Source organism: Drosophila serrata, unplaced genomic scaffold, assembly GCF_035046125.1.
Source record: "Drosophila serrata isolate PLE 108 unplaced genomic scaffold, ASM3504612v1 contig_273, whole genome shotgun sequence".
NCBI classification, from domain to species: domain Eukaryota; kingdom Metazoa; phylum Arthropoda; class Insecta; order Diptera; family Drosophilidae; genus Drosophila; species Drosophila serrata.
In genome coordinates this window covers 996,440-1,019,424 of record NW_028257171.1, presented here as the reverse complement: position 1 = coordinate 1,019,424, position 22,985 = coordinate 996,440, and the positions used below count along the sequence as shown (strand labels likewise).

Sequence of the window (22,985 nt, the reverse complement as noted above, 5' to 3'; positions counted from 1 at the left end):
TAATAATATATATATATATTCCTAAAAAAATGTCCTTAAATTTATTATAATAATTCTTTAAAATCAAACATACACACTTCTCCTTTAATACTTTTCATGGGAACTATGTTTGTTTCTTAAAAGCTTGCCCAGTCTTATTTTTTCTCTATAAATATTCCAAAAATATATATAAATTTCTCGCTGTGTATATGTACAAATGATGATCGTTTTGGGGCTGGGTCGCCGCGTCTTGTTAGTGGACATATTTATTTATGTGAGTGATCACAGCCACAGAGGCGCAGTACAAAAAGTGTCGGCGGCCAAGAGAGACTACAGTATCGCGTGTCCTGTGTCCTTTTTTCGGTTGTTAGTGTGTGTCTGTGTGTGTTCGTTGGGTGTATTTGTGCGTGTTGGCCAAGATTGCGAACCAAGAGGAAATCAGTGACAATCCGCTCGCTGTAAGTGACATATTCCCCATCTGGAATGGATTAGTGATTTTTCTGGCTTCCGTAGTGCCTGCATTTGCATAGTTTAGTGTTCAGTTTTTGCGATTGGCTTTCGACCTTGATGCCTTTCACGCTTCGTTTGGCAGCCGCTGTGTATTTACTTATCGATGATATCACAGCACTGTGTCATTAAGCCCAAAGCTCTCCCCCCAAAGTGCGACATTTCTGTTTACCAAAGACGATAACTAACTAAAGTCGCTAAATGCCGTTCCCAGAGTCATTAACACCCAGTTAAAGATCCAGCTAAAATCACGGGTACGGGTTCCGTTCTGGCGCAGTTTCATAATATTTATCTAGCACGATCATAACAGGCATACAGACATTCATATTATATGTATATGGTTTATAAATAAACATTGTAAATATTTACATTGGAAATCTATAAAAGAGCAAGGCGCCGGGATCTCTTTTTCATAATTCTCTCGCTCAGCGTTCAGTCTTTTTGTTTCTTTGGCACACAAATTATTATTATTTTTGTTATAGAACAATATTTAATAAATAAATAAGTCATAAAAGTCGAGCTGCCGCTTCATTTATGAGCTGATAATGAGCTCGTAAATAATCCAATTCCGGTTTCCACTGCCTAAAAGCCGTCTAAACTGATCTATGGTTTATTATGGAAATGATCTTTCAGCATAGAAAGTTTCTTCTCATTTTTCTTTAGGGGAAAAGTCATTATACGTTCACTGATAATGCCAATGATCGATAACGAGTTCAGAGACGGCTCTCAGACAGTTGTGCAATTAATAAAAAATATACATCAAGCTGGGGGGAAATGTGAAATACAGTACAGTAAAGTTAAAATGTTGAAAGATTAATGAGTACATTTGTATACTTTTTATTTTGTTAAATTATATACACAAAGGTTTCCTAAGCTTGTTAAAGTCAAAGTTTAATTAGGGATACGTTTATTGTGTATAATTATATACAAGTTAAAACAAGCTTGACTATTATTTAACTAAATGATTAATGTTTATTCGAGCACATCTCTAAAGAGACTTTCTTAAATAATTTCCAGTAAGTGAATCTTTTACTTCCAATGACCCCATGGCGTATGAGCAATGTGAAGTGTCGTTTTTCGGTCGCCTTACCTGAAACAACGACTGAATGGATCACGACAGCTGCCTAATTAAAATTACCAAAGATTCCAATGCTCTGTCGCCGCCTGCCAACTTTTGGTGTTTCATTTTTTTTTTCCTTTTTGTTATAAATCTTTAAAAATAGCTCATACGCAGTGTTGGCACACGAACGCACTTGCAATTGCAGAAGGCACTTCGGTGCTGTCATTTCATTTGTGTGCAACCGGGTTGAATGACTCTGACTAAATATAAAACAATTTCAGCTTACTCGGTTTATGTAATATACTTATGAAAGGCAAAAAGAAAAGGATTCAAACTTAAATATCATATCATAGGAAATCTATTAATATAATATATAAATTATATATCGTGTCATCTTTAATAGGGATTATAATGTGGCATGTTTTTGGCTCTCAACTTTGAGACTTTAGCGCCAAATGTTGATCAATGCGACGACAACGCATTGATAAACAAATATGGGAAACGTGTTTGGGGCTCTTTTTTTTCAAGAGATCTTTCTTTAGATTTGCATATGTACACATATATTTATACTTTCGAAATTCGCCTCGTCACAAGATCTAAATTTTATGCCGGCTGTTGGCTGTTGACAAAGAGAGAACAAGCAGTCAAATTGTTGAAAATAAATCACAAAAATTAAAATTAACAAAATGGCAAATGCCGAACGGTGGAGAGATTTCAAAATATTCAAAAGAGAGCATTCTCTGTTCTCTTCAGTTCTCTCACTCTCTCGCTCTCTCCCTCGGACAACATGTTAAATGTGTTTAATTTTTTGTTTTTGGCAGCTTTTCGAGCTCGTTGGAGCGCCGTGAAATGCTCAATATTGTTTGGGATTCCGAGGTGAGACGATCGTCGAGATATAGTCGCGCGCGCATTCAAATAAATAAATTCAAGAAATACACAAAGAAATATAGCGACAAAAAATAAAAAAGGAATATACAAAATAAAAGCAAGCAATTAATAATCTTAAAGTTAATACACATGCACACACAAGTCATACAAATATTTAAGCAAAGCAAATTAAGTTAAATAATTTGCACAGTGAAACGGGTGCTAATACACATATTCAAGTGCTAGAAAATATATAAACGATAAAACAATAAAAGCAAAAGAAAACTAGGCCAACCGAGGCACAAAGTTGAGCTATATAAATATTGCTCATACGCCACCGTCACCGGCACAGCCACCTCTCATTCATTCCCATCTCAATTATCAGTTTTGAATGAGCCCAATGAGCGGACTTCGTCAACAGCTAAAGGTGAGTATTGTCAAGGATCAAAGTCTCATAAGGATAATGATAAAGATAAAGACAATGATCCCCGATCAGTCGATCAGTCTAGTCGCGTCTCGTCTCGAATCGCCTAAACCTGCTCGCATTTGTATAAATATTTACTTAATTGCCTTTCAATGATGGCAACAACTTTCGTTCTCCGTCTGGCAGGTACTAAAGCTGCCTCCTTCTTGTATACACAATTTGTTTTTATTTCTTTTATGATGAGCCAATATTAAATCCATCTCTCTCTCTCTCTCCCTCTCTCTCTGTCGGTTATAAATAATTTTATTAACAATATTGCAGATACATTCGATTGTCAGGGTCGGACGTATTGATATATCCAAATTGGATGATCATTTTCGGTAATTGTGAAATCAATCGTCAAATATTTAGAGTACCCAAAAATTAACAACGTCATTACAGTTTATTTTTGGGGCAAGCAAACAAATTAAATACATTTAATGGGGTTTAATGGGAAAATGTTAAAAAGGGATACAAGGAAATGGATAAAAATAAACATTATATTAATTAGAGTTTATTTTTGTACATACAAAATAAGGGAAAGGCAAACTGATATGACTCAAATATATTACGAATAGTAACAAGATATTGCCTAAAATGTTTTACCAATTAAAATACAAAAGACTTTGCTACTAAGAACATTTTGCAAAGAGTTTAGACAAATATTAATTGCTGAAAAATAATATTTTTTAATTGCCCTGCATTTTGTTTTCTAACTATAAGCATTAAGTTATTCTACAAACTTGCATGAATTTAGGTGGAACCAGACGAGAGTGTAGACAAAAATATATAAATTCGAATATTGGGACTCTCATAAAGTTGTTCGTCATCCCCAGACTCACATATTCCTTTGGCGGGTCATAAAATGCGTCTCTGTCGCAGTTCATACTCATAACATTGTTGCCAAAACACATCATTAAAGTGTATATAGGAGCATCCATAAAAGGCATATTTTGTAGATATATGTACGTTCCAGACAGGGAGAGGGAATCATAATGGTTTCTTAATGTGCCGGGCCAAGATTTTTTCTTTTTTGGCATACAAAATGCGCTTCAGTGCTTTGCAAGGCATTAAAAAGTCGATTGTTTATCGTATATCTATATATACTTGGCCAATATAAACATTAGCGATTATTAACTTTTTCCATACCTTTTGCCAAGTTGTATATATATGTATATATTTCTATAATATTTGTAGACAAACTGAGTTAGTCCCAAAGAATTTTTATTTGAGGTCCAAAGTATCGAATGTGTTTATCAAAATCTCTTCCCCTCGCATTGACGACACACACAATAATATTTTGTCGGGTTTTTTTTTCACAAACAAGCCTCAGGATTTATGATTTTTGGCAGAGACTACATGCCACATAAAAAGCGATTATAGTATTCAGATCATAAAAACAGATTCGAGCAGGTGAATTTTCTGGGAGGGGGATAAAAAAAGTGTCAACGAAAAATGCCATTAAACGAGCATTAAAACCCCATTCCCAATGAATTTATTAATTTGTTTACATTTTATGCGTCTTTTTGGCACGTGAGCAATGCCACCAGAATCTGCATTTATTCCCATTTCCACGAATAAGCCAATAAAGCAACAATTGGCTAAGGTAACTAACCTGGGCCAAGGTTTTACACGGCCATCTGCCGCACATAATAATTAACAATTTCTGTGAACAAGTTGAATATTAACTACGATTACAAGATAATCTTACCTTAAACCTTGTAAATTTAATTTATGAATGAGGTAAAACTGTAACTAACTATTACAAATTATATTTAAAAAAAAATATTTAAAAAAATAATTAGCAGACAAGTCATATCCATCAGTCAAGTTAATAAATTACATAAAAATACCATCACAATTTAATTTAAAAATACATTTCCTAAGAAAAGAACCACATTTTCTGCAATTGTATTTAAAGCAAAAAAAGAAAATTGAAAGCCTCAAAGGTCAATCGAGGTAAACAAACAAAACAACACATGATTTAATTAAACGTTAATCAGCGATTTTTCTGCTGCCTGTTTGGCACACAATTTAAATGCATTTAAAATATGCATTGTTTTGGGGGGAAATTGGAAAATTGGATACTGCCACACATTAAGTCTATAGATTGATATTTATAAATAAATACTTTCAGCGTAATTAATCAAAAATTGCTTGAATACTTGCGCCATTCACTTCGTAATTGAAATTGGTATTGGGAAATAAATAAATTAAAGGCACGAAAAGTTTTCCTAGCCCCCTGCCAGGTTTAATCGATTAATATTTGGGGTGCTTAGTCTTAGTACTTAAGACCCACTAATTGCACTTGTCTAAATGCGATTTGCACTTTTTTGTTTTGTTTTGGCTTACTAGAGATGTTGTTCGGAATTCCTCAAATAAAAATAGAAAAAAATAGATCGGAAAAGCGGCCAAGACGGGCGGCAGCTAAAATAACAACGTAATAAACGGAATGTCAAAAATAAAAAGACTAATCGACTAAATGTAAAAATATATACCTCACTGTTTCGTCAGTTTTCACACACAAACCCCCAAGGAAAAATTAAGAACACCTTCGAGATTTTCCTTGTGCCGCTTGAGAGTATGCTACATTATTTTTAAATTTAACCTTTTGTTCTTTTCTATTTAGTATTATTTAATTTTTTATTTGATTTCACAGATGCTGGGAACAGCTTTGCTGGGCAAACGGGCCACCAAGGTAAATATACAATTATTTCTCTGACTCGTTTTTATTTATTTGTTTTTCACTTTCGACTCGTTTTATTTCTCGGTCGGCAGTCTGTCAAGAAGAAACCATTCACAGAGGTGGAAATCAAAGGTAAGTAACCAAAATCAAACCACAAATCAATGGGCTAATTGTTTATTTACTAAACAAATCGACTCGCAGAACAGTGACCTCTGATTTTCTTCGGAAAAACATTGAACAAAATATGGGTTAATGTTCGTAGACTACAAGTACTGTTTGGTTTTTCATAATTTGTAAAGATATTTATGTTTTAAGGTAAACAGTAAGCACAGTCATTTGGAGTCTGTTAATTCTTAATATTTTTCTTTGGTATTTTTTTGGACAAAATCAACTTTTCAAAATACCATAACTAAGTCAAAAATGTCTTAATTTCAATTTGGAAAACGTGTCTGTGCTAGTTTTTATTAGGTTAACAAATCTGCATACTGGCTTTGAAATTATTAAAAAAAATTTCAATTTTTGACAATTTAAAAAGGCTTAAAAATTGGTCGAAAATTTAAAAATTTTGTTTCTCTATATTTTATTAAAATATATTTAGGATTTTCATTGCGAATCGGAATATATATGACTTTTTGCAATCACTGTCTTTTTGGGCCACTTATGACTTCAAGAAAACCTAAAATTTCACATATTTTTTAATTTACCTGAAACCTTAAATATCAATACCTAAATTTATATTTATTAATATTTTTGTTAACTTTAAGCCAACATTTTATATCATATATTTTGTACTGCGTTCTTGGCCTGACCCACACTGCGTATACGCAATTTATTTTAACAGAATAAGAAAGGTGCAGTTCACGGGGGAAAGTAATGAAAGTTTGTTAAAAAATAAATTGTATTGTATTCATTTCGATTAAAAATACAATTTTAACACTGTTTTTATTTTAAATTATATTTTTATATTCATTATTAGAGTGAGAGTTAGGCAAAACTTATATAAAAAATGTCACTTTAGAACTTTGTAATTTCAATTTAGGTAAATTAAATTCAATTCCCATTTTTTGGTATTAAAATATTTATTTAATTTATTTTAATTTTCCACTGTTATGTTTCTTTTTCAAAGGGTTATACATTATTTTCGGCGTTTGTTTTATTTTTAGCCAGACAAATTTGCTGACCGCCTTTTGCATGTTGTTTGGCTAAAATTAATGAACGTGTGTGCAGCAAAACTAATTTTAGCCATTTTGGCAGGACAGGTGCACTGACACTTAAAGATGGATGGCGACTAGCGGGAATTTCTACCTGTACCACACTTTTCTCTCTCTCCCTCTGTACAAGCACGTTTATGGCTATTTTTATTTTTAAAATTTTGTTCAGAAACACCGGCAAAGCTATAATCTAATCAAGATGGTTATAATCGAGTTGAAATTTAATTAACGCGCCTCCTTCTTTTTCCACCCGATAATGGAGAAGAGCAAAAGAGAGAGATAGAGGCTAGGGGGGATAGAGATAGCAGACACCCGCGCATCACGTGCCCAATTAGCGAGCGCATAAAGTTTCCAATAAGAGAAGCTATAGAAAATAAACCTGCTCTACCTTGGCTTGCGTTCGCAATTTAATTTCGTTGTGGGGATTTTGCCAGAGAGTGTGTTTTTACAATCGAAAGCCGCCGAATCTGATAAGATCCAAGATCCAATGTGATCCCACGCTCATGTGACACATATCCCCCTCGGCTGACAGGGCAAACAACAAAGTTGTATTTAAATCGGGGCCAGGCACTTTCATTTGACAGTCAGTCCCCGTGCTGATCTACGGCAAATATTTGGCCACAACAGTGGAAAAAAAAGGCAGCGAGAAAAACAATCATAAAATGACTCAAATGACTCATTTATGAGGCAGGGAGGGACCCATTGTGGCTTCATTACTGCAGGGTAATCAAAGTCATTAATGTTTATTAGAGACTGGAGACATATTGATAAATACTACATGGCATTGAGTATATATTTAAGAGATCATATTTAAAATAAACTTTATAGAAACTGATATTAAAGAACTACTAGTATTACCCCACTTGGAGAGACATCATTTAGGCTAAGGCCCCACTCGACAACGACGACGACGAGTGTTCATGTTTGATTGTCTCACTCTGGTAATCAGACAACTGAAATCATGATAAGGCCACTCTGAGAAGAGCAATAATAATAATATTACCGGCTAGAGCAAATATCATTACGACATATAGACTAGCACTTAATGAAATCAGGCGACCCGCTGGTCTGGCCCATCCCAGATATAAAATACCCGCCTTGAATCCAGAACCACCTACCATCCATCGGCTGATAACTCGGTTTGTTAGTTATCTGCGGGGAGCGACGACGGGCGTTATCACCGAAATGAAATATAATACAATATACAACCAACCGGGGGGAGAAGACTAGCTAACAGTGGGAACTCTCCGGGCTCCGAGTTCTGGTTAGTTCGTTTCATTCCCGTCTCATTATCTTGGAGTTTTTCGTAGATAAATCGCACGGTAAACGCTGGGCATTCCTGCAGCATTATTATTATTTCGCGCTCAGCTTATGTGGCGGTCGGAAGTGCCCTCGAGTGTCTTCGTCGTGTTGTGATTGTTTGATTGATTGATTGATTGTTCCCTCGGTCTTGTATCTGATTGATCCCACGATTGTGATAGTGCTGGAAAATTATAGCACCAGCGATCGTTGAACGTTCGCCAACAGAAATTTGCGTCTTTTCGATTCGGAAATATGAGCAAAGATGATAAGTGTGAGTATGAAAGTCAAGAAGAAATAACACCCATCGAAAAACCGAACTTTAGTCAATCGTTATCGTTATCGATACGATAGGAGCTCGAAGGCAGAAAAGTCAAATATTGCTCATTTGCTTGACAGCAATCAACTTGCGAGAGGCACGGCCAATCTCCATTTGTCGCCACACTTGTAAAACTAATTAAACGATTGTCAGCAGCCACGTATTGTCAATACACTGAGAGAAGTCTTAGAAGATAGCTACATTGAATGGGTTAGGAGAAAGTATTACAAACTTAAATATAAATAAAATCATTATACATTTATAAATAGGTTTTGCAAGAAACATCATCTAGGGTGCTCTAGTAATTAGTAGTGTTCTTAAAACCTCTTAAAAAGTGCAAATTTTATGATAAAGCTCGCAAATCATAGATCAAAGTTTGTAATATATATAAATTAAATTTAAAATAATATTTTTGTCGAGTGTAGCTTCCTGTCGCTCTTCGTTATCACTGAAAATTATCTCAATGCCTGTACATGTTGGTGTGTATTTGGCAAGTGGGCGTTATGGGTTGGCAGTTAATTTGTTGCCACTTTGCCACTGATGAAACCTGACAGTCAGTGGCAGCCATAATATTTTCTGCCCAGCTCTTTTTCCTATTCTTTTTTACGTTGCAACTTGATTTATGTTTACGCAACGCTGGCAGTTTTTTTTAGGTTTGTGCCACACAAAAATTCTCGGCTTACTACTTGACTTGAGTTATGAATGGCAAGACAATTAGGCACAAAACCGAAGTGAAGTGAAAAACGAGAACGTTTGTTGACTGTAAAAATTGCAATTGTACTCTGCATGTGATTTATTTGGCAAGGAAATGTCAGAAAATAAAATAAACTGTTCTGAAAGGTAGCTTATAAGTTATAATTTTAAAAGTAGTAGAACATTATTTAGTCTCTTAGATATTGTATCAATTTGCTGCCAAATTACACACATTAATTTAATGTTTTTGTTAAGCAAAATCATGTCAAAGTATCCATGAAATATGTATATCAATTTCAGCATTGTTTCCGGTATTTTGAACCCCTCACCCATGTACATTGTTTAGCAATTTTCGTATTGATGTACTGTAAATTGTGAAATGTGTTTTAAAAAGGAAAGGATTTGTATGCTGGCAAGGCGCTAATTCGGTCACGTAAATGGATTCAATAACAAAGCTAGATGAAAAATTGTTTTACGTAGTCAGTCTGCAGCTGTGCGTGTTCCATGTCCTTGACCCTAACACCCCAGTAATACACCCCACACACCCCCCTTTTTGGGGCTCGTTTAGCTGGCACGTTTTGCGTATGAAAGATTTTGACGATGGCAATGGCTGCCCTCGGATTGATTTTTGCATATTAATGCAGGACATTGAATCGGCATCCAGCAGCTGCACTCTCACATTCAGATCATTGGGAATCCCAGCCATGCAGATGAGTGGCCTTGAGTGTTTTAAGGACCCATAAAAAAGGGAGAAAGTGCAGATAAAAAGCTCTATGTTTTTTATCATTGAGTGGAAACGCATTGCTAATGGCAAACACCTCGTAAATTGGCAACTCCTTTGTTGATTTCTGCAGAGATAAAAAGGATATACTTAAAAATATCTTAAAAGATAGTCAAATAATGAATAGATACATATATAAATTGTTATTTTGTTAGGTCAAAGTAAAGGAAATTAAACTGGTATATTAACATTAAATTCTATATTTAACTCTAATATTATATCCTAGAATTTTCCCTTCAGTGCCCTAGACTCCTGTCACTCGTTATGGGTGGGAATGTGATTAGGCATTAAAATCAGGCGCCTTTAACCGATGTCAGTCCGTTGTCCGTCGTGGATGCCTGTCGCCCTCTGGCGTCGGCACGTGACTTCGTTTGCGTTTGCTCTGCGAAAGGGAAACCCCCGCCTTTTTTTTCGTGGGCGTGCTAGGTTCGTGATGTTTTTGGACCCGCATAGTTAGCCACTTGGCCGCGCCTAATACAATTTACGCCTTCTGGTAAAGTTTCTTTTGCGTTGTAATTTATATTTTATATTGGCATCGGAGAAGCACTGACCCGAACACCTACAATCTAGAGGCCATCGTCCTGAAATAAAGCTGCACATATTGTTAACTCAATCCATCTAACCTAGAGCTGATAGCTTTTGGCTTGCATTTCACTCTCAGTTGGCTGGCCAAAGTTTTCGCAATTAATTTTCATTAAAAAGTTGTTTGCATTGCCACAAGTTGAACGAACCAAGGACTTTGATGGGGGAGGCAGAGTGGACAGGACCTTGTTAAAGGATTGCAGCTCATTTGTCGGAAGGGAAAACCGAAAGCGAAAATTTGTTTTACAGTTCCTTCAACCCGCTCTTTGTTTTCCGGGGAAAAGGCAACCAGCAGATACAACTGTTTAACATTTGTTTTTCTTTCATTTTAAAGGATTATTTTAAGGACACTGCTTAGAAGAAGTCATTGAACTTGTCTTTGTTTTCTTTCTTTTACAGAATTTTCTTTCTTGAAAATAGTAATCTATAATTAGTAATTTCTACAAAATTTATTTAATCGCAAAACTACTTCCTATTTGCAGAAATTGTAAACTAGTTTTTATATAAATTTTAATTAAAAATGTCAATTTATAAAACAATCTGACCCATAAGCCCATGAAAACGATTTAATTGAGAATTACATAAAAATCAAGCGATAACGTTGCATAAACCCTTACGTGTAACGTTACCACCACTTTCCCTCTCCTTTTCTCTTTCGTTCTGCCCCCAATTCCTCCCCCCCTACTGCTACCGACAACAACTACAAAGCCGTTTTCCATTATTTTGTTTTGTTCCGCACATTCGTTGAGCCAAACAAACGGGCTTCCTCGGTGTGGGTGCGACGGAGATGGTAGTAGGCGCCAAAGAGAGACTCGGAACTCTGGATTCCAAGAGAAGAGAGAGCGAGAGACTCGTGAATTTCCCCTTCGCGCACACAGACAAGACAAAGTGCATCTGTGTGCATTGTTGTTGTTATTTTAATTGCATGCTGCACAGAATGCAATTTGGTTGTGGTTGTTGTTGTTATTTACACAAGGTTACTGGAAAAATTCTCCTTGCAAAATTCTTTGCAAGCGGGACATTCTGGGAAACAGGGCGTATGCGTGATATTTCATGTAGATGGAAAATAAAATAAATAAAAATTAAACTTACTTCAAAAATGTATTTAATAATATTAAATATAATATTTATAAGTGAAATGCATTCCTTAATATACATTATTTTATTATTTTATTTTTTATTAAAAAAGTCTTCAAAAAAAAGTTATAAGCTCCATATATTCACCCTTACTCTTCGTGGATTTTAAATTTTCTTTAGATCTTATTAAAACTTTCTATTTTAAATTATATTTATGGTCGGTTCTACCTATATCCACATTGCCAAAACAAACTTTATTTGCAATCAATTAAAACTTTTTAAGCACCGAAAATGAGAGCATTATAAATATGCATATTGAATAATAATGAAATGCATAACTAGCAGACGGAGTGAACAAACTTATCATATTTATCATACGAAGAACACTAACAAAAAGCCCGAAAAGTCCTTCAAACAGAAATGCGAACGACATCACGTGAATGCTGAGTCAAAGGCGAAAACACTAAAAAACATTCCAATGTGGAATCTCTCATTCTCCTACACTCTTATCACTCTCCATTGCTCCACTCTCTCTCTCTCTCTCTCTCTCTCTTCTTCTATTTTCTTTGTGGAGAAGAACGTTATGAAAACAGAAGCAGCAACAAAACAAGGAGCTATGAGAGCTAAGGCCCCGACTTGGGAATACCTATTAATTGGTATAGTTAAGAAAAACAGAGAATACAATATATTACGTATACGTAATTTCGAAATCGTTAATTAACTTAACAAACAAGATTTTTTAAATAAATGAATAGTATTAGATTTCAATTATAAAATATGTATAAGGCTTTGTAAACTAACATTAAAACCAATATACCCTTAAGAGGTACGAGTATAGAGCACATTTCGCTGATTGCCCCAGCAATGAATGAAATTTCGCCGAAGCCAGAGATTGCCGAAGTCTCTGCAATCGGCACCCGAATGCGAACAGTCTTCGGCTAACGGGACCAGAGCCGAACGATGTCTGGGGGGTTGGCGGCACGAGCCTACTGCCAACAGGGGCCGCCAGCCGCCATTCATGTGGCGTTCAGTTCAGTTTCATTTTCAGTTTAAGTTTCGAAGTCGACGCGATTGGCAAGAAAAAGTCGCGACGGATTGAGATAAACTAACAAATAGCCGTGCTATCGGTGCTCCATCTAACTATCACCAACTAACTAACACTTACTTAACACCTCCAACCGCTATCGGTTCTATAAATCTCTTGGCCAGAGCAGCCGATTCGATTTTTCTTATTTTAAAAAACGGGTAAAGATTGGTTCCGGGGAATCCCTTTCTGGTTTGGGCACTGCACCCCCACGGCAAAATATTTTTGAACTCTAGTCGCGTAATTGAAGCGTAACGTGTGGCCTTGAAGTGTCTCCTTCAGTCTGGACGGACAATAAGAGTGAACTCCCCGAAAAACTACAGACCAAAAGGAGTCTGTTATGTCACTTTCCCCACTCAGTTTCCCTTAAAGCAAAAAGGCAGTGCATTATTCACATGTCAACTAAGCTATAATTACCATGATAAATGTGAGGATACGTCAATTGCTTGGAAATTTGATAGGGAAAATTAGTTTCCGCATGTGATGGATAGTGTCAAAAGTTATAATTGGAATTGACTCAAAAGTTCTAGCGTTTGATAAGGTTTTCCCAAGCTGACTGTTGTTCCTGGAAATGTCTGGAGTTTATTATTTCAGAGATATGGTAATTGTAGAGACAGTAATATAATGAATAACTATTAAAGAAAAGGTAGTATAGAAACCCCATTAAAATATTATAATAGCAGTACTCAATATTATTAAAGACTCTGACGAACCTAAGACAACTTAATTGGCCTTCATATTTCTTTCTTTTGTGCCTGGTAATGAAACTTTCAATTTGCATCAGCCCCAGACACATATATATATATACGTAACATATTTATTGGCCTTTAAGAGAAATGGCTGACTGGCTGCATAATTATTGAAATATCAAGTCTGGGAAAACTCAGCAAATGACGGGCGATAAATTGAAGAAAGCCGACAAGTGTCGGCTGATGTGGAAGGAACAATATAAAGGCTGACGGGCTTTTGCCTTGCACATGGTAAAATAATAGAGAGAGAGAGAGCCCTGACCCTGAATGCGTGCCCCAAACACATCGACATTTGACCTCAATCGGTCGTGATTTCAGTAATTAATTGCAATTAAAATGCCGTAGGGGTAGTGGCCCAAAACCAAACCAAGAGTCCAAGTGCAATCAAGCTGATAATAATTGTTCGCTTTGTTTGCACGCTGCTCTGCCAAGATCGACCAATAATCGAATAATGATTTCCCCCCTCTATTTTTAAGTAGTGCAAACTTTCGCGCACACGTTACTCATACGCCCTGTTAACAGAGACACAAATAAGTGAACACATCCGCAGAAAAAAAACAACTAAACAAAAGAAAAAAGTAAAAGTCATAATTGCCGACGAGCAAAAAAAGATACTACAAAAAGAAGGCGTCGAATATAACACAAAACACTAAATCTATAAATACTATATAGAAAACAAATACACAAATTAATATATATAGACAACAAAAAAACCAAAAACAGACAACAAAAATGGATCACAAAGCAATCGCAAGTCAAGTGCGAGGTGAGCTAAGTATGGAAAATAATTTATATTCGCTATTATATTACATAAAAAAGCACTAAGTTTAATAAGTTTATATTATTTTAGGCTAATTCTGTGGGTACTTTTATTATGAGCACAAATTTAGTGAAGATTTGAGATGGAAATTAACAGATTAGACTAATAAATTCATTGATTTATGACTCCTCTTATTAAGATCTGAAAAATCTAATAATCGTAAATAATATTTAAATTATCTATTATTTCCAAAAGAGCAATCTTCTAGCGACTCATAAATTTTCAGCACAATTTGCTAAACTCTTTAGTTGTGCTACTGTAATTATCATTATTCCCCATGTGTTTCACACATTTCTATGATTGTGCTAACCGGAGCACATGATATGCACAATTATCACTGAAAATCTATATGTTTTAAAACAGAAATTAGACCGGGGAGGGAAATAATAATCACAAAAGAGTCGTGTGTCATGCGAAATCAGCAGACTGCCCTCCCACACACACTCAAAGGAAATGCAAACAGAAATACAAAATAATACAATCAAGCATAATCAACGGAATTTCCAATCTAATCAACACGATAACTTTTTGTTCTGTTATTGTTTTCCTTCTTCATTTGGTGATTTGGCTTGGAATTAACATATAGTAACAATAATATCTTATCTTGGCGACCCGGCAACAAAGTCCTCATTATTAATTCACATTATTATTGTTGTGATTCGGCACGAGTTTTCCCCTCTTAATTGTTGTGTTCTCTTTACTATAGTTTTCCTGCCTTCCACAACTTTATTTGCAACTCTGTTTTTCCTATACGCCCACACAGTTCTCCCTGATGTATGTGTGTGTGTATGTGACAAATAGAGGTCCTTAAAGGGAAACACGCCCACGCCCACTTCAATTTGACACGTTTGAAGTGTTGAAAAGCCCGCGTAAAATGTTCAAGCCGCGTCCTTTGTGCAGGATAATTTCATTTCAAAGCCAACATGAAAGGGGATTAATATTGCTTATTGCCAAGCTATTAATAGCCATGGAAAATTTCAAATGGATAAGCAAATCTGTGTTACCAAATTTCATTTTAAAAAGTGGAATTCATATTAAAAGTCGTTTGGACTTTATTGATCCCAAATGGATATATATTAAGATCTGTAACATGAAATTCCTTAACCTCGTGACTTCCGCTTTTTATAAGCCACATTTCATGGCCATTTTGGTTTATGCACAAGGCAATTTCCTTGCAGCAGTCTTTTTATTTTTACTCAGCCAAATCCTTTTGCCAATATATGTGGGATGGCAAAAGTTTTGCAGCTAAAAAACTTTTCACTTTTAAGCGTTATTTATGTGGCCAAGTGCAATTTATTGGGTTGCCTCTGTGAGTTGTATGCGAAGGAAAGTGTTGCCAAGTTTGTTGCCAACTCAATTACACTGCCACCGCAAGACGAGGCTTTGGGGAGATCCTTTAAGGACCTCGCGTAAGCAAAGTCATCAAACGACATGACTTAAAATAACAGTAGAAAGTTAAAATAAACATTTTTCAAATACAAAATTAAATTAAGTTATCAAATATCTATATTCATATATATAAAAAATACTTTAAAAATAACTTCCATTTAAAGTTTAACCCCATAGTATTTATCTTCATGTTCCATAGTGTTTTTGAGTTTATTGACAACAGTAAACCAAAACGGACAAGGACAACGAACAAATGTTTTCTCTTTCCCAGGGGAAAGTTTTACAGCTCAAGTGCAGCGGCAATTAGGGGAACCCCCAGGAATTTTATACAATAACTACCAAGGAGAGGAGCCATCGCTCCGAGATGTTGTCCCCTTCAATTAGTTACAGCGACACTTACAGATTGCAAACTTTCCGCAAGAGCGCATTTTGACTTTGTCATGGAAATGCCAAAGCTTTTCCGACGGGCTAAAAACTGTTAAGCCTGATGGCAACTCAACTTTGTCTTTGTCCCGATTTAATAAGGCAATTAAAAACTTTCGCTAATTGCTAATGCCAACACTCTGGGCCACGTTGCGCAGCGTCAGTGTGAATTTTTCTAAAAAGCCAAAGGGGGAAATATAGAGAGATTTTCCCGAGATTAAAAAGAGCTGCGACACAGGATAATAGTTGGGAAGTGATATTGGGAGATAATTAGATAATGAATAGGAGGTTTTTAGGTTTTTTAAAGCAACTGAAATATAGCAACAGATCTTAGTTGAAAATTTTGATTAGACACAGCTATCACATCGCTGACAACCGCATAAAAGTGGAAGTGAGCAACAATCCCATTTTGAATATGTATTGTGTATTGGATCGAAGGGAACTGAAGGCGACGACACCAACTTAACTAGATGCCAATCAAATGCGCCAATCCAATGGGGCAACCTCAATATGTCCCATCGCCGACACCTGTCATTCCCCCACCATTCATGGAGCACATTCTCGCCCAGCTGGAGTGCAGACACTGCACTGTGAAATATTGGTGTCAATGTGTCAATATTTGAAGTATAAACACGTGTGCAATTACAAACTATACAAGAACACACACACTTTTCCCCCCATCCTCCCAGCTCAACTCAAGTGTAAATGTACATAAGTGTGGGTGTGTGAGGGTGAGAGTGTGTGTGCGGTCGTATTAACAAAGCTACGGCAACGGAAGTGGTCTACATACGGGAAAAACGGAACGGAAAAGCGGGAAAATCGGGCGGGTGTAGCAAGTGGTAGTTGGTATAAGGGGGCGTGGCCTGGTGGAAAAGCGGCTTTGCCCAAAGCAATTTACATGCAATTTTCGCATATCTTCGTTCCCTATTCTCACATTTTTTTTCGTCCTTTTTTTCCAACGGAATTCTGGTCGAGACGGCTGGCTGCCTTTAAAGGATTTCTATTGCGTTTGCTTCTCTATCTTTTTTGTATACCCTTTCAGGGTATTTCCTTTTTAGTCAGAAGCTTGTAACACCGCGAAGAAGTCATTTCCGACCCTATAAATCATATATATTCTTGATCAACACCAAAATCAGAATCGAACTAGATATGTCTGGAGGAAAAATATTTTTTCAAAATTTTTTCCAAAATTTTATAAGGGGTTACATCGTTAAAATTAAAAAAAAAAATAATAAAAATTTTAATTTTTTTATATTTTAAATGGGGATGCAGATGCAGATTTTTTAACCTTATAAAAACAAACATAGGAAAGCTTTCCGAATTGAAATAATTGCTTTTTTGGCTTAGTTACGACTTTTTCAAAATCTTATTTTGTCGAAAAAAAATCCTCATATTAAAATATCGATACTTATTGATTTTCGAAACGATCCTATCATTAAATTGCAAAATGGAAAGGTGTCTAAACATCCTTTTTTTATTTATTTACTTATTTATTAGTAATCTTTAAAATTTAGTTATTAACAATACTTGGTGTTAAAGGCCTTTAAACGTCTCTAAAAATAAATCCTAAAAGCAAAAATATTCCTTGAAAAACAAGCATTGTACATTTTAAGTGTTGTAATTTCTCTCCGCCCTCATTATTTTAGTGTTTATCAAAGTTTTGCATAGCAAATTGCACGCAAAGTTATGGGCGATTGGTAAAATTATAAGTTTTTGACTAAAAGGCAATATATTATGGCCTGTTTTTGTGGCAGGCCAAACTGCATGTTTGATCGATTTGGCATTGAGGGGGGAAGCAGAGAAGACTCTGGTTTTATGGCCGCAAGGCATTGACTAAGGTCCTGTTCCTTGGCTTCTTTGGCGTGCCGCGGAGAAGGCCATGGCAAGGCCTTAATTATTGTGGAAGGACCTCATACCTCACCCACACAAGTCCCGGTTGAGAGTTTAAGCTTTGTTTTCCGCCAAACGTCTAATAAAACAGGGAGAAAAACAAGAAATAAACATTTTCCATAATTTGTACAGATGCACTAACACTAACGAACAAGGCACGCGAGTTTTTCCGCCGCACAACAAATGAAATCACGCATTTTCACCAAAAACAGACGACTCTTTCATTTTTACGACTGTTTGTTTTTTTTTTCTTCTTTCTTGTTTTCTTTTGTTTGTGCCTTAATGTTTTGTGACAAATTCTTTTGCGTTTTGGGGTTGGAACTTAAGGCGCAATTTTATTCCAGCTGATATGTAAATACTTATGTGGCCAACACTGCGCATACGTAATTTTTTCTTATTTTGCTTCTGGGGAAAACCACAAGATGTGGAAAACTGGGTGTGAATGTGTATGAGAGGTTGGTAAACGCCTTAAATGGGTAAAAGTGTAAAGGAGATGGAGAGGGGGAGTGGCTTTTCTAAGAAAAGCTTGGGGAACCTGAGATTTTAGTGGGGAACTTGACTTGACTTGACTTGAAATCACGGAAAGCAAAAGTGTGATTTAATACAGTTCTTGGTTTTCTAGGATTTCTCGTTATTTGATTAACAGGTACTTAATGAAAATTATTAAGAAAATAAATAACATAAAATACAAAACATTTTATAACAATTTAATTGTCTAACACAATTTGAAATCATTGTTTATGTCTCTTCATTTCTTGCTTAAAAATTGTTTACAAAGAAATATATTATTATAATGAAAATTTTAATACTTTTATTAAATATTCCCATTAATTTATATATTTCTTTATAACAATTTACAGATCTACGCACAGCATTCGATTTACTAGACAGAAACCGTGACGGACGTGTCACCGCCAACGAGCTGCAATTTATGCTAAAGAACCTGGGCATAAATGTGCGTGACGAAATCATACACGATCTCATACGTGAGGCGAGCCACTCAGGTAAGTGGCACTTACCTGTGCAGCAAAACAACGACAACTGGCCACTTTACCCCATAGCCCTTTTTAACCCTTGTGTGGCAACCTGTGGACAACTAAGTGCAACAGTTAGTCCTTTGTGCAAGTGTTTGTTTTGTCGTCGACTTTAATAATTCAAGTAGTTATATGGCATTTGAACGGCCGCAGCCGTGGGGGGAAAGGTTAATTAAACCCATCGAGGCATGGCGATTGGTTGTAGGAGAGTTTAATCAAGTTGTGTAGCTCACTCGAAGCAAATAAACGGGTTGAATGAGTTCGCTTTGGGTTAATTTCCCCAGAGGTAAACCAAATAATACAGCAATAAATTGCTTAATTTCGGATTCATTTTGGGGGTATTACGATTAATTATGATTTTTTAACGATTTTGAGGATTATATAGTTGCAGACGTATAAAGAGAAGATAGTAATAAGAAAGGAAACTTGAATAGCAATTAAATTTTTTAATCGAAGCGAACAGCTTTAAATATTCGGATTCTTTTAAACAATAATTATCGATATTTCTATTTGAAAATTTTTAGATTAATCAAAGTTTAAAAAACGCATACCTAAGTCAAAAACGCATTAATTTCAATTCGGAAAACGGTCCTTTGTTAGTTTTTAGTAGGTCAATAAAACTGCATACTCAATTTAAAATGTAAAAAAATTTAATTTTTTGTTTCAAATTTTGACAATTTTAACTATGTATAAAATTTTGAAAATTTTTCGAATATATTTTTTTTTTCCTAAGTTAGCTAGATCGAATCGGCTGCTCGTACTGATCAAGAATATATATGATTTATAGGGTCGTAAATGACCCATTCACAGGTTATGAGCTATGAATTCAATTATAATACCCTGCAAACTTATACAAATATGTACTTAGTCTTTAAATAAAACACTTTTACGTCTAGAACATTAAACAAATCTTTAATATTACACCTAAATTAAGGTATTTCACTACAAGCTCCGCCCTAAGAAGCATTAAAAATAGAAAAGAAATGTAAAACTTCCCAGTAACCCAAACCCAGATAAGTATGCTACGTTTTTTTTTTTCATTTTACTTCCTTGAGAATTTCATGCAAGACACAAGTATTATGCCGCTTTAAGGCAACTTTTTTCTGCAGTCCCTCTATGCCGGCAAGAAGTTTTTTTCTCATTTAATTTACTCGTTAGGAAATGCAATTTTTATTATAGAAATTCCCCAGTCAAGGCTGGAAGGAAGGCTGTAAAAGCATTTTTCTTTTGCCTGATAAGGATATTGAAGATAAACGAGAAGGGACTGGGGGCTTCTTGCATTCTTTTTGCGATGTGGAAAATGTATTTTATTTACTTTTCAGTCATAAATTTAAGCGGCAGTTTGTGCATATTATAATTAAATTAGGGCAACGTGGCAGAAAATTGAATTTCCTGCATTAATATGCAATTGTTGTCTGAGCCACTACTATGTACGTGTTCATGGCCAAAATGGGCTTATCCTTTAAATAGATAAAATGCAATATAAGTTGTGCACTGGAAAAAAATACTATAATGCACAAAGGTGGGAAAATAAATATTTATAAATACAAATAGATCTTTATTTCCATAATAAAAAACGAGTGAATGGTAGAAATCATAAATTATTACACAAATTTACATCAAACTATTTATTAAGTTATAGAATTCGATTTTTAATGAATTATTTTTTCAAGTGCTTGCATAAATTAAAGACTCTGACCGACGTGACCACGATTTCAAAGCCTATTTATGTCACCTTTTGTTTACTCGACATTTGTTAATTGCGCTGCGGTTAATCTTTTCACAGGTAATTTAAATATTGGTCAACTGCATTAGACACCTGCATAAATTCTGTAAATTTAAACTCGGTCACGTTCGAGGCGCAGCAAAACCTTCTCCTCCCATTAGGATCCCGGCATCGTGGGATTGGTTTTGCGGGCGAGTGACATTTATCATACAACAGCAGGCAACTGTTGCTGACAGCCGCCCTGCTCCAGACGGAAAGTGTGGGGGCCACCGTGGCCGGAAGTGGGGTGAGAGGGACGCTTTGATGGCTGCCAGCGGCAGGCGAGTGTTGCAGCCACACCCGCAAATACCAACACACACACACACAGGCACACACAGACACATACTCCCCGCCGCGTATGAGACTTGTAAGCTGACAGCAAACAACACACGGAACACAGGCGCAACAACATGTGCGGCAGGCAGGCGAAATGAAAGCCTGCTGTTAGCCCCAAAAACAAAAATTCAATGGAAATTATAACTAAATCCGACTGAAATTGAGTTTTTGAATGGAAAATATCTAGCGCAAGTTTAAAGTAGATAAAATTCAAATATTTAACTACAACTTAAACTTTTTACGCATTCTACTCACCAAGTTTTTCTGAACTCCAAGTTCACCAATATCCAATATCCCACTTGGTGAAATCGAAACTTTTTCACAGATTTAAAATGCATATTAACGAGGTCCTTGAACCCCATAAAAGGCAACCAAATCAACATAAAAGGCCAGCAAATTGTGGGCATGAAAAAAAGGAAGAAATAGACAAAGACACACTTTACTTTACTTTGTTTTTTGTTGGTTTCTTTTCTTTCCCCATCTACTTGATATTTTCTTGGCTCGAATTTGTGCGCTGGTATTTCGATTAAGGGCTGGCCAAGCTGTTGAATGTTTGGCTCAAAAAGCGTGTTGCACTTTATGGCTTCATTAACATTCTTGGGGTTTCAATGACACTTTCTTGGCCAGCAAAACAGGGAGGAAAGGAAGGAGCTGGGTCGCTGATTTAGTCGTTCTGACATTGCTAAGTGACCACCTGGCAGAGCCGTTTTTTCCCCCAGACCTGGCCTCTTATTTATGCGTGTCTTTACGGCCAGGATAGCAAAGGTAGCAAAGGTAGCACGCAAGCAACAGTTATTTCTTCCTTTTTTTCTCTTTAGTATTTGCCTAGGATTTTTCTTGGATTTTTACTTATATTTTTCTTGACTTTTTTGGTCCCAATTATTTCTTCTTATTTTGCTTCTTATTTTGCTAGGTCAAATGCCGCTTAAGCAGACCATTGACAATTTATGTTCGCTGACATTTAAAAGTAATTGTGGCACGCTCTTAGGCCGCACAATTAATTTCGATTGGATGTGTGTGTTGTGTGTGTGTGTTAGCCCAGATGTGACAGCGATTTGGTTGCCTGCTTTTAGGCGCTAAATCCACATAAATGCCAGCAGCCGCTAGCCATTAAATTTCCTATTAGGCAAGTTGTTAAGTGTCACAGCCAGGCCCTACGGGGAAATGTGTTTCTCTGTCTCTCTATCTGTGCCATGTTAAATTAGTTTTGGCCATGGCCAAAAGCCACAGCCACGGCCACAGCGCGCTGTGCTTTACATTAGCCACAACTGTGGACGCAATTGCACCGACCCACAAGACAGCCTTTGTGCATTTGCTTTAATCGAATTTCAACGAACTCTCCCCCCAAAAACCCAGAATTTACATAACCAGTGGCCAAAAGAAAAAGCCAAGAAGGAGTCAGCTGGGAGTTCAAGGAGCCAAAAGTGCCACGTAGCCAAGCTGCCAAAGAGCCAAATTAAATACAGCTTAAAATACCAACAGTGAAAATTCCATGAAAATTTGTCTGAAAATTGCAGACCAAAAGGAATGGCAATGACTGGCCGGATGGCAGGGTGAAAAAATAAAGAAGAAATCACCATGAAAGGCGGGTGAAAGGCAGCAATAAAATCTATTTTTTTTGGGGGGGTTGAAATAAAGACCTAAGCTAAGTTCAAAGTTCAGAACTGAAACCCCAATGCCTTGAACTGCATTTCGCATTAGCAGCAGCAGACATTGCACATACGCAGCGTTGGCCGAGTTACCAAGTTTTGACTCGATTCAATTAATGGCCACAGCTGCAGCTACAGCAGCAAGGTAATTTATTGGCCATCAAAGGCACTCTCTCTCTCTCTCTCTCTGTGTTAGTCAGCATTTATTGCCTGTTTTACAAGCTCAAATGTGGCCAAATTACACATACTTACACAGCCCAGCACAGCAGAGCAACAATCAAACAAGAGTGCTTTACACACACAGACACACACAGGGCTGCAA

General features: G+C 36.2%; 1 protein-coding gene across 8 annotated transcripts in view; it reads left to right on the top strand.

The window, feature by feature from the left end:
• Eip63F-1 (Ecdysone-induced protein 63F 1) overlaps nucleotides 1–22,985 on the top strand; it is a 32,587-nt gene that overhangs the window by 1,751 nt on the left and 7,851 nt on the right. The window contains exons 1-5 of one of the 8 annotated variants that reach the window (XM_086834692.1): nucleotides 428–740; nucleotides 2,368–2,840; nucleotides 5,536–5,574; nucleotides 5,655–5,694; nucleotides 18,740–18,883. In XM_086834692.1, coding sequence (XP_086690818.1) covers nucleotides 2,805–2,840; nucleotides 5,536–5,574; nucleotides 5,655–5,694; nucleotides 18,740–18,883 — 259 coding nt within the window. In that variant the 5' untranslated portion in view covers nucleotides 428–740; nucleotides 2,368–2,804. Of the gene's footprint in view, nucleotides 1–234; nucleotides 741–2,367; nucleotides 2,841–5,535; nucleotides 5,575–5,654; nucleotides 5,695–8,092; nucleotides 8,347–12,484; nucleotides 12,652–13,833; nucleotides 14,133–18,739; nucleotides 18,884–22,985 lie in introns of those variants that run through there. The other 7 variants (XM_020951992.2, XM_020951990.2, XM_086834695.1 and 4 more) reach the window with 7 other exon arrangements.